Here is a 12,435-nt window from a genome sequence, read left to right as displayed (position 1 = left end):
GTAATGAACCAATTTTCACATTCTATTAGTTTAATAGAGGAAAACGCAAGTAGGAGTGGGAATTTGCCAATCTGAAAACCTCGGCTTTCTGTTTCAGGTGGTTGGGTGACACACCTGAAAACGTGAGGCTCTGAAAGACACACAAGAGGGCCCTCCTCAGCGCTGGAGGAGGCACAAGCGGCAGGTGGACGCTGCCCCAGCTCCCTGCCCCCCGCAGGGTTCAGAGTTGGGGGACACTCAGGCTGGAGGGGGGCAGGAAACTCTCCCTCCCGCTTCCTACTGCATGTTTCACCTTCGCTTGCCAGTGGACTGAACTCTGGCGTTTCTCCTCGTAAGTCACCCGCCACCTGGCACTGCCCGTGAAAAGACTCCTGCTTCTTACCCACAAGGGCGCCAGGCCAGTCCACCTCCTCCTGGCTCTCCATGGTGCCCTGCCCCACACCACAGCTCCCCTCTGCACTTCGGAGCAGGGAGGCCTCCTCTGATGTGTGCTCAGCTCTCTGCACCCCGGCCGTCTCTGGAACCCGGCCTGGGATCCAGAGTGGCACAGGTGGACACTGAGCTCCCCGGCAACGCTCTCCAGCTGTGTCATCAGCTCGTGGGGGAACGGACTGAACCCCTTTCACCCTTCTGCAAGATCTTACACAAGTGTACCCACACCACAACTGTGGCGAGAACGCCCGGTCAACTGAACTTTCCAATCAAGGGCAACCTCAGAACTTAAAACTATTAAAACAGGATTGAACAAAGTTTTACTATCATGGGACATGTAGAATACGTCCACAGTATTTCTTCCAGACTGTCCTAGGTAGCATACAATTCTTTAGAGACATGCATGGTGTCTGTGGTGCTATGCACAAGCCCACGTACCAGATCTCCTTGTTGATGGCGTCCAGCTGCTCCTGAAGCATCATGGCCAGCGTCTGGGCATCGGCCTGCCCACTGGGGGACAAGAGGCCAGCTGGGCTGAAGATGGTGTCCCTGTCGTCTTCGCCGTCGGACGCGTCCACATCACTCTCGAAGGCCTGCGCCACGTTGGCCAGGACACTCGCTTGTTGGGCACGTTCCCAATCCTGTTCATTAAGAGTCTGTACCTAGAAACAAGAAAATCAAATCTCAGCAAAGATGGAAAATAACAACCAAGTTACAGCAACTTACAGTAAACCTAGCAGAAACTTAAATATCTTTTAAATAGAAGCCCAAAAGATTTTGGAAAAATAGGCCATGCTTGTAAGTTGCTGACACGTATTAAGCAGGCAGTATTTCAGGGGCAGGACAGTCGATTACTTAGACTGCCTGGTAACAGTCACATCTCACTGTGGACACAAGGCATTTCCATGACGTTATTCACAATGGTGACAAGACCGAGGGCAAACAAAAACTGAAAATTAGAAAAATACACCATGGGGGGGCCGGCCCTGTGGCATAGTGGTTAAGTTCGGTGCACTCTGCCTCGGTGGCCTGAATCCACGGGTTTGGACCTACACTGCTAGTTGGCCACGCTGTAGCAGCGAACCACATATAAAACAGAGGAAGACCGGCATAGACGTTAGCTCAGGGCTAATCTTCCTCAGCAAAAACAAAAACAAAAACCACACACACAAAAACATGGCACGATCAGCCACGCTAATGGGAAGTAAAAAGTTCACTACATCCACGGCAGCTGTGTTCACTGCAGTTGCCACACCACTGTACTAGTGTTATCGAGTAACACACCTCACTGGAGTTCCCCAATCCTCCCTCTTCTGAGCCCGGTGTGAACGAGCACAGACAGCAGCAGGCAGGGGCAGAAAGAGATAGCAGGGCAGCCGTTGGACGCACTCGTCTCAACATCCAGGGAAGAGCGAGCTGGCGGACCACGTTCTCTAGAGAACTGAGGCTCTCGGAGAAAAGGCTCCTCTGTGCCGAGCCAACTCCTGTCTCGCGTGATGGAGGGGTACCGTGTGCAATCAGAACACGCACAGAGAAGGCATGCGCGCCGGGGCCACGTGACCCATCCCGTGCGGCTGTCTCAGCCCCTCTCTCGAAGCCTCCATCTCTTCCTCTCCCGTCCTCACTGAGCCCAGGGCCCTGCCTCCCACTTCACCGACACGACATTAGAGCAACCACAAGACTTGAGATGCCCTGCTGGCTTATCTCCCCGTCCCCCGGGCCTTTACCCATGCACTCCACCTCCCCTCCCAAGATCTGAGGTCGCGGCCAGGTACCTGGGCCCCCACCCAGGCCAGCCCCACCTCTGGGCACGAGGCGCACCCCCTCCGGCTGACTCCAGGCTCGCCTGCTGTGCTCCCTCCCTCTCTCGGGGTAATCGATTCTCTACTGGCCCACTCCCATCAGCCTGAGAAGGTTTGCGCCCTTCTCCCTCCTTCAGATAACACACCAGAACCCACGGAACCTGGATGCCACGTCTCCTTCCAGCCACCACTGCACTTCGTCCCGATGAGTAAAAGGTCTCCAGAACCGCCTCGACTCCGCCTCCACCTCCTCTCCTCCTGCTCACCTCCCCTCCTGCAGAGCTGCTCCAGGATCAAAGCGCCCACCTTAAGAAGTCCGCCACTGACCTCCACTGCCCTCTCGTCTGGCCCATTGGCAGGCCCAGGCCTGCTGCTCTCCCCGCTTCCCTGAGCATCTCGCTCACTCGGCTGCAGGCCCCGTTGTCCAGGGTTTCTGCCTACCTCCTTGTCACTCTTTAGTCTCCTGCCGGTCCCTTCTCAGTCTCCCCAACCTCTCAATTTTGGAGGGGCCCACGGCTCTATCCTGGAAGCTCCTCTCTATCAACAGGCACCCACTTTGGACTTGATCTCATCTTACACCTTTAAACACCATCTGTATGGTCATGACCCCCACATCTTTATCTCTAGTCCAGACTTCTCTCTTGGGTTCCAGGCCAGAATATCCAACTGCCTACCTGACACGTCCACCTGGACAGCAGATAGGGCTGTCGACCTGATCAGGGCCAGGCTCCACTCGTCTCCCCTGCCCCGCAGTCTTCCTCATCGCAGGAGACAGCCTCCAGCCTCCAGCTGCTCAAGCACGGGCCCTCGGGGGCCTCACTCGCCTCTTTGTCTCATACTCTATATTCAACCCATCAGCACATCGTGTTGGCATGACCTTCTAATATCTCCAAATGGGTCCTTCCCTTCCTTGGCTCAAATGTCACCGTCCCTGTGAGACCTCGCTGGCTACCCTACTTAAAACTATCATTCCCCTCCTACAGCTCAGGGTACCCCGGGTTTCCTTTCCCTGCTTATGACCATCGGAAACCCTGTGGTGGTTTAAATATACGTCCACACTTCTCTAACACTCCTCCCTTGGCCCACAGTGAGGGCAGGACTCGCTAACTCACTCTAACGCACCGAGTGCAGCCCAGGTGAAGGCGTGCTGCCTCCAGACCAGGGCCTCAGAGGCTCTGGGGCTTTCTCCTGGCTCTCTCTCAGAATGAGCCCGGAGCAAAGCTGGTGGGCACCTTTCCAGGACACTCAAGCAGCCCCCAGAGAGGGGACAGGCAGAGCCAGGCGAGTGAGCCTGGAAGTGCACTCTTCAGCCCCAGGCGAGAATCCGGACGGCTGCAACCTCAGGAGAACTGAGCCCGAACCGTCCTGCTCACAGCCCCGAGCCCACGGAACCTGTGAACTCTAAGTGCTCCTTGCTTTAGGCCACTGAGCTCGCAGCAGCCTGTGACTGCAGTGAGAGGAAACTGACACACGGCCCGTACTGTACTTCTCACGCACGCTGGCTCCTCACTAGAACGTGCGCCCTGGCGGTGTGGGCATCTTCTCTGCCTGTATTCACTGCTGGAGCCCTAGTCTATAATGACGCCTGGCCCAAACCAGGTGTGCACTGAATACGGGTGCTGTAAATAAAAATACGTAGAAGTAGATAAAGACGTGCTGTTAAACAGACACAAGTAGGAAGGTATTTAAACTTCCCGATGTGAATTCTTCTCACTAAAAGATGACGGATACACGCATTCATTCACGCTTATCGCTGCTTCCAAACCGTACTAATTACACTACGTTGCACTTAAGAGTAGGTCATATTCTATCAGAACTTGTTCTTCAGAAAAAAGCATGCCTAAAACGAAACTCTTAGCCAGAAAAAGGAAAATGGGGGGAGGGGAAGAGAGAAGGCGACCTATGACCATTGGAATCCCCAAAGTCTCAAAGTCACGGGACGAGCAGGAGACGCGCCCGAGGGCCGGCAGCTCGCGGGCGGCGAGGACGGAGGCCCTTGCCTTGGACGGCTCATCCCGCAGGGCTGCCACGCGGCCTTTCTGGGGGCGCCGCAACACCGCGCTGCTGCTGGAGGCGTCTGCGGGACCATCTGCCACAGGGAACCTGAAATCCGAGACACTGCCCAAGTGGGGTCGGCTGAAATATGGAAAACAAAAGGTCATTATTAGATAAGAAAAGCGAACTAAGTTTGTTAGTCAAGCCAGAAGCTGTCAATTTGGAAAACACGTAATTTCACAGAAAAAGGACTCCAAGGAGGGCACCTCTGTCCTCGCTCCCGCCAGCGTTGAGCCTTTCAGCCCCGCCAGCGGGGACACTCCATACCTAGGAAAGCCAATGCTGCCACTGCAGACCTGGAGATGAGAGGATGGGGTCCAGCTGTCTGGGCCGTGGAAGAGGCATCCGTCACCCATGTCAGGGCCCGCAGAGGGGTGCTCAGCCCTGCCTCTGCTCGACCTTCTCCTCAACCCACCAGGAAGCACCCCCACCCCGACCTGCGGCCTTCCATGGTCACTCTCCCATTTGTGCCAGGCTCCGCAGTGTGAGGCTGGTGGACACCGACACTCCTCTCTCTGTGTGGCACTGTCTGAAGCGCTCCCACAGGCCCCTCGGAGGGAGCGGCTGCAGAAGCCCTTCTGACCACAGCTCGGGCTGGTATGAACCAGGCTGGGCAGGACGCTTTGAGGATTCCAAACCAAAAGCAGAGACTGCGTGCAATCAGACTGACAGACAATCAACACGCCCGGCTAAAACAGTCCCCTGAACCAGTGACTGGGGCCCTGAGCACCCGCGAGGGAGACGCTCAAGAGAGTCACTAGGAGAGGCCCTGGGGAGGAACTGGTGAGCAGAGGTGAGGAGGGCGCAGCCCAGCCCAGCGCTCAGCCCTGACCGTGGGCACCCCAGCCACACCTCAGTCCTGGCCCGCCACCGAGGGCCTCCCTGTTCTCCGGAAAGAAGGCTGGCTGCCTTCATTTTCAGGAGGCCTTACGATCTGAGAAGACAGAGTCCATTCATCTGATTAAAGCCAGTTAGACAGGGGACCCCTCGAGCCTCCCCACCCGATCGTGGACAGGGCCAGGGTGACATGCCAACTCATCTACTTTTGGTACACACCTCTCGACATCTTTTTAAAGAAATACCTTCTTGTAGCGTTACACGAGATTTACTGCCTGTTCGAAGATCTCCAAGTCTGGAATTCCCCTTGGAGCACACCCAGCCCTACTTCCTCTACCCCTTACTCCTCACGACACTCTCACTCTCCCTCAGGGTGACTTCCAGCCCAACTGCTCTGGGGCCGTGAGACGGTTCAACGGCAGATGAAAGCGATGCACCTGAAATCCTGCGTGTACCTCTGGATGGTTCGGGATGCACAAATGCTTCCCGATTCTGACACCCCTTCCCAGGCTTACCTGCCTCCCGACCCGCCACCACCCTGCAGCTCATCACTTGCTGAAGCCTCTCTTCTATATGGCCAATCTGTTTACGGAAGGCCACCCATCACCGTGCTTTTCCACTCCTCAAGCTAGACTACCTTTTCTCATGGAGAAGATCACAAAAACAAGATGACCGATCTCACCGTGGAGTCACACCAAATGAGCTGAGCCTGCCCTGCCTGCCAGACCCCTTCTCCTCAGTCCACCCAAGGCCCTTCCACGCCTACTGTGATTGGTCTTCCCCCCGTTTCTACAGCTCCCAACCACCTCTCTTCTAGGCCACTTGACATGCAGCCTCTAGCCTTGCCTCCCTGAAACAAAGCCCTTCCCTCCGCATGCAGCCTCTCCTGCCCACTGTCTTCAGACCACTCCGCCCCAGGTGACCTTGGCCATCCCCTCCTGCCACCTCTGCACTACCAGAGCAAAGAGCTCCTTTCTCTCCTTGTCTTTCACCTCTAACATCACACCTGGGACCGGCAAACATGTCAAGACGTCTCCATCGGAAAAACTGCCCCCAGCTCTGCCACCCCCTCAAGCTCCTACACCGGCTCCCTTCCCTTCAGGACTCAACTTCCACAAGAGTCACACACGCGTGTCCACTTCCTCTTCACCCACGTGCCTGTGAGAGCCTCCTCGCACACACGCCTGCAATCCCGAGCAGCGGGTCCGCCTGCAGCGCTCTAACGACACGAGCCTTCCACCAGCGAGGACCTGAAGCAGAAAGCAAGTGCCTGTTCTCTGCACTGGTCCTCCTCTGCACCTCGCTCTCTGAAGCGCACACTCTCCTCCTCGAAACTCCACCTTCCAGCGGGTTCAGCGTCAGGGGAAGTTTCTGGCTCTGCCTCTCTGTCTTCGCTGATTTCTCCTCTAGTTTCTAGGAGTGGGTTAGGCAGGGACAGCCGCAAGATACCCTAAACCTTCAGGATGTCCTAACTTGGCAAATGCCGGAACACCTGCAGAGGTTCGGAGGTTCCTGAGTCGTGTTGGAGGCAGGGGCCCGTCTCCTGTGTTTCAGTCACTGCCACCAGGTAAGCGCTTCGATAACTTTTGCTAAAGCGTAACTCTCACTTGATGACCATTTTCTACAAAGAAGTAAATCACCTAAATGAGAATTACCGCCTCTACCACGATGAGGAAGAAAAACTCAGGATGCCGGGCAACTTGGTAGATTCACGCCGAGCCAGGGGGCTCACTCCCGCAGCAGCCGGCCCGGTCACGCCTCGAAAGATCTGCGAGCGCCACGCCGTTAACTCTCAGCCTCTTCAAAACATACAGACTCCAAGCGCCGCACCAGACACGCGAACGTCAGGGCATCCTCCCGCTCCAGCAGCGCAGGCTCTCCGCGGCCTTCTCTTTCACCTCGAGGATGCGACCGTCACTCCCAGGTGGACGGGGCTTCCTCTGGCACCCTGGGCTCTGTCCTCCGATCCCGACACCATCACGCCCACACTCTGGCGGGTGCCTCAGACTCATATGCCCGACACTAATCAATCGTCCCCAGCCCCACCTCCTCCTGCGGTTCTGAGTTGAGTCAAGGACGTGACGGGAACCTCCAAGGTACCAGAACCTAACCTTCAGGATGATGCTGTCCTCTGCCCTCCGGCCTGCTCCGAAGCTCCAGGCTCCCTGAGCTCAGGCCAGGCAGTGTGTTCAGTTGGCTGCCCCTGTGGCCTGCATGTGTTCCTGTACACACACGGCAGGGGCTGGAGCGTGTCTGTGAGTGCGTGAGCTCCCCGTACACACACAGCAGGTGCTGGAGCGTGTCTGTGAGCACGTGAGCACCCTGTACACATATGGCACGTGCCAGAGTGCGCCTGTGAGCATGTGAGCGCCCTGTACACACACGGCAGGTGCTGGAGTGCGTCTGTGAGGGTGTGAGTGCCCTGTACAGACACGGCAGGTGCTGGAGTGCCTCTGTGAGCATGTGAGTGCCCTGTACACACACGGCAAGCGCTGGAGTGCGTCTGTGAGCATATGAGTGCCCTGTACACACATGGCAGGTGCCGGAGTGGGTCTGTGAGCATATGAGTGCCCTGTACAGACATGGCAGGTGCTGGAGTGCGTCTGTGAGCGTGTGAGCGCCCTGTACACACATGGCATGTGCCAGAGTGCATCTGTGAGCATGTGAGCGCCCTGTACACACACGGCAGGTGCTGGAGCATGTCTGTGAGCGCCCTGTACACACACAGCAGGCGCTGGAATGTGTCTGTGAGTGTGCGAACACCCTGTACACACAGGGCAGGTGCTGGAGCGTGTCTGTGAGCGCATGAGTGCCCTGTACACACATGGCAGATGCCGGAGCATGTCTGTGAGCACCCCGGACACACACAGCAGGTGCTGGAGAGTGTCTGTGAGGGTGTGAGCGCCCTGTACACACACAGCAGGTGCTGGAGTGCGTCTGTGAGTGTGCGAGCACCCTGTACACACACGGCAGGTGCTGGAGAGTGTCTGTGAGCGCATGAGTGGCCTGTACACACACGGCAGGTGCCAGAGCAGGTCTGTGAGCACGTGAGTGGCCTGTACACACACGGCAGATGCCAGAGCACGTCTGTGAGCGCCCCGTACACACACAGCAGGTGCTGGAGCATGTCTGTGAACGCGTGAGTGCCGTACCCGTGGTGAAGGGACGCCCCTCTCAGCCTCGCTTGGTCCAGCTCAGCCCTCAAGGCTTCGATGTCCAGTGCGAGCTGATCCTACAAAACAGCAAATGATACATACTGCAGCTGTCTCCTTCAGGATTTAAAATTATTTGCATCAAATGTTGAACATAACCATAATAGGTTAAATTAGCAGTTATAAATATCAAGTATTTTAGTTCTGAGAACGTTTTCTCCGAGAGTCCTATAGTAAACATAAACACTCAGACCACCAAATTAGCTTTATAAACCCTGATGAATAAAAAGTCATGTCTTAGTCAAAGAGAAGTTTTTAGAGGCGAAACACCGAGTCATTAACAATTATTAATTCTGTAGAGAGATTTGGGGTGGGAGAGGCGAACAATACTCACCTTCTACTGCACATACTTCCCTGTGTTGTCTTTTTCCTTTCTGTATTGTCTTTGTCTCACATCGAGCACACATTCATTCATTCATGAATCATTTGTTCATTTGTACGTCCAATCTCATTTCTGTACACGTCAAAACAGTAAGGAAAACTGACAAAAAACTTTTTAAGTCACCTATAACCTTCTAGATCTATGCTGTCCCATACAGCAGCCACTCGCCACACGTGGCCATTGAGCACCTGAATGGGGCTGGTCCAAACTGAGATGTCCTGTAACTATAAAGCACACAGCGGGTTTCAAAGACCCACTATGAAAAAATGAATGTAAAGCAGCTCATTAGCTTTTATATTAATGACATGATAAAATAACATTTGACTCTATCAGGTTAAGTAAAACTAATTTCACATTACACTTTTAAATGTGGCTACTAGAAAATTTTAGATTATACATGTGGCTCCCATTACATTTCTGTTGCACAGCACAGTTCTAGACGACAGGTTTGTGCTAAGGTTTTAGCTTCCAAATGAACCCAGAAAGGACTCAGAACTCTGATCCCTACCCGCTGCCAGACTTAACATCCACCGCCAACACAAACGCATTCACGCACAACTCTAGGAGTGCCATAAATCTTACAGCAGGAAAGTTTGACCCCACTTCGCCCAACGTCTGTAGTAGTTATAGCAACAGTGAACTCGCTCAATTCACGGATTTCTCAATGATTTAGACATTTAAGTACCTTATCATGTTGCGTTTCTTCTAACTGCTTTTTTGCATTTTCAACTTCTCGTAATAGAGAATTCTGCAAAAGATGAAGAGTCCTTTAGTGTTGATTCTTGAAAACGTTCCACATAATAGTATGGCTACATTTCTGTCTAAGATAATAAAGTACCACGGAAAAGGGGCCACGTGAACGTACTCATGAGCAGTATTAGAGTGAAATGCAACAGTGAGACCATCGCAACTTCTCATGATAATTTGTAAATACAGAACCTACTACCTCCGTGATGGATTTTTCTAAGTAAGCATGTCAAGCCCATAGTGTAGGCCTATCTGCATCCGTTAAACTGGTTTATAGTAGCTTTTAGATTTTACAATTCATCGGTCACTTGGGAAACCTGACATAAGTTTCAAACGTACAGTTTAAATCTAAGGTAAAAGTATTCTGCCCTTAAGGTTGGCCCACTGATCAAGGAGGAAAGGGGGAAGCGCCCTGTGTGGTCTCTGATAACGCCTTTCCTGACGGGCTCTGTGCAACAGGAACGTCACGTCATTAGTAATGACCACTGGTCTCTCTCGAATGAGCGTGACCACGGTGCCCACCTCAGGGCAGGCTCTGGCCGTTATCTTTAGGGACACCCGTGTAGTCGGGACAGGTCGTGCCAAGGCCCAATGCAACTGTCGCCCATGAGAGCTTCTCTGACAAATTCTAGGGCTCTCCTTCACCCTGGGGATGGCTGAAGTGTCCCCATGATGAGAGGAGCATGAGTCCTGCTCAGACGTTTTCCAAACCGAATGGAGGGAGAGAGGGAGGAGCTGGAACACTTTCAGTTGATCCAAGCCTTTATTTTACACCATTCTCCTACACCGTTATGTTTATAAATGAGACAGAAATTAACTTCCGACGCAGGAGCAACGAAGGGGTGAGGGCTGGGCCCAGCAAAAGATTCCAGTGCAGGGGCTGGCAAGCGAGGGCCTGTCCCTGTCAACAAAGTTCTACTGGAACACAGTCACTCACTCACATGTCACCAGCGGCTGCTTTCATGCTCATTATTAGTAGGCATGAAATTATTTTGCTCAATCACTCATAATTCGTAAAAGCCTAAAATTTTTACTATCTGGCCCTTTATAGAAACAGTTTGCCAACTCCTGCTCTAGAGAATAAGAATGGTAAACAAGCTTCCATACACACAAATTGGGCAAGAACATAACAAACGAGAAGTTAATTCAGCGAGCGGTTAACAGTTGGCACTTTTTCCTCCTTACGGAGTCATTTCTACTTCCTGTAATGGCTGTTAACCACCATTATGCAGCATTCCTGGGGAGCAGAACATGGGCGATCTCTCTGTAAAGGATGGGAAACCTTCGGCGAGGTGTGTGACATCCCACCTTGTCTTCCAGGGCAGCCATCCTCTCTTTGAGATGAAGCTGGAGCCTCTCATCAGACTCTGACAGAAGCTTGTCGACGGTGTCGGACAGGCGTTTGTTATGCTCCTCGTTCATCTTCTCTCTCTGCCTTGCCTGGAACAGGAGAAACAAAAACCTGGCCACTGCGAGCAAAGGCAGGATCGTTTCCCCCACCGTGGAGTCACCCGTGCCGCCATCCCTGGGCTGTTCCGGCCCTCCGCCATCAGTGGACGTCTACACGATGACCAGGACTGCCTCACAGGCGCAGAGAAAGGCAGGGCCAAGTCTGCGAGAGCGTTAATGAGAACGTCCACTGCTCCTTAAACGAGGCCCTCACGGGGCCTCAGCAACGTCACCCATCCCTGACTGTCGGGGGGGCTCCAGGAGCAGATTTACACCCAGACACAGCAGAGTTTCAAGGGGATCAGCTTATCCACACACCAGTGGAGGAATCTGCCCATGTAAACAGAAGCTTGCGTCTGGATTCAGGAGAAAAAATGAACTCAACTCACAAAGCAAAAGGTAAAGAAATTCATCTGGGGAAAAAACAGTGGAGACAGAGACTTTCACCTGTTCTTTATACTCCTACATCACTTGAATTTTTCGTAATGAACGTTTATGTTGAAAAATTACAAATAATCACGAGTAATTTTAAAACTTAAAAATAAAGTCGCTAAGTCTGTGTTTTATAAAACTATCATCAATTTCATGGCTTAAAAAGCTTGCTTTCACCCCTTATTCTGAACAAAGACAAAGGGCACGTGGAGGGGACAGGAAGGGCTAACAGGCGGCACCTGTCAGGGTGAGTCCCCCGGGCCGGTGGGCAGCTCCCGGGCAGAGGGCAGCATGGCTCGGGGGCTGAGACCTGCGCTCAAGCCACGCTGCCTGGAGGAGCAGCCCACAGGGAATCGCCAACACAGTCAAGCCCTCCGTGCTTCAGCGTCCTCAGCTGACCACCACGGGTGCCAGCATCTCCCTTTTCTCATGGGTCACGGTCAAATCAAACAGAAGGCTCTCAGAATCATGCCCAACACACAGCAGCTACCACCATCTGGAGAGACCACAGCACACCACACAATAAGGCACCGGTGTTCAAATATTTTTAAAGCAAAGCAACTTAAACGTTTACTTGGAATTGCCTTACTTATTAATGGCACCCCTATCTCAACACTGGTCCTTCCAAATTCTATCAACAGTTCTGAAAGTAAGGAAGTGCATCCCCAAACGGATAAAAATCTCTGCCTAAGAGCTACGCGTGTGCGTATGGGGGGCAGGCAGAGGACTAAGATACAATCTTCTGAAGGGAGTCAGAATGTTTGAAAGTCTGCGGTCCACGCCCAAGAATACGGGCTTCTGGTGAAAATAAAATCTGACGGCCTTGAATTGGTGTCGTAAGGTTGGGTGCCAGCCGGACGCAGGACGGCCACTCGCTCCATTGCCTGGATGCTCCACACTGACACCTGACCAACTCCTCAGGGAAAACTCTCTCAGGATTCAACTGACACGAGCCTCCACTGCACACTCTCTTCACAGCTCACAGCTCAGTCACAGTCTCCTCTTCCTCGCCAATACCCACCTCTGCACACACCTGTGTGTCTGCAGTCATACTTTGGTACTTTGGGAGACAGTCAGGCCCGTGACC

General features: G+C 53.3%; 1 protein-coding gene across 10 annotated transcripts in view; it reads right to left on the bottom strand.

Annotated features, from left to right (window-relative positions):
* LOC138916648 (liprin-alpha-1-like) overlaps positions 1-12,435 on the bottom strand; it is a 102,271-nt gene that overhangs the window by 40,882 nt on the left and 48,954 nt on the right. For all 10 annotated transcript variants that reach the window (XR_011423950.1, XR_011423951.1, XM_070229673.1 and 7 more), the window contains 5 exons: positions 10,776-10,907; positions 9,406-9,468; positions 8,279-8,358; positions 4,235-4,370; positions 871-1,094 (listed from right to left, as the gene is read on the bottom strand). Coding sequence is in view for 8 of the 10 variants with exons in the window: in XM_070229673.1 (XP_070085774.1) it covers positions 871-1,094; positions 4,235-4,370; positions 8,279-8,358; positions 9,406-9,468; positions 10,776-10,907 (635 nt within the window). In the remaining 2 variants the exon portion in view is untranslated. The remainder of the gene's footprint in view (positions 1-870; positions 1,095-4,234; positions 4,371-8,278; positions 8,359-9,405; positions 9,469-10,775; positions 10,908-12,435) is intronic.

This window comes from Equus caballus, chromosome 12 (genome assembly GCF_041296265.1).
Source record: "Equus caballus isolate H_3958 breed thoroughbred chromosome 12, TB-T2T, whole genome shotgun sequence".
Lineage (NCBI taxonomy): Eukaryota > Metazoa > Chordata > Mammalia > Perissodactyla > Equidae > Equus > Equus caballus.
Note: the sequence above shows the minus strand (reverse complement) of the source record. Positions and strands in the feature narration are given on the sequence as shown.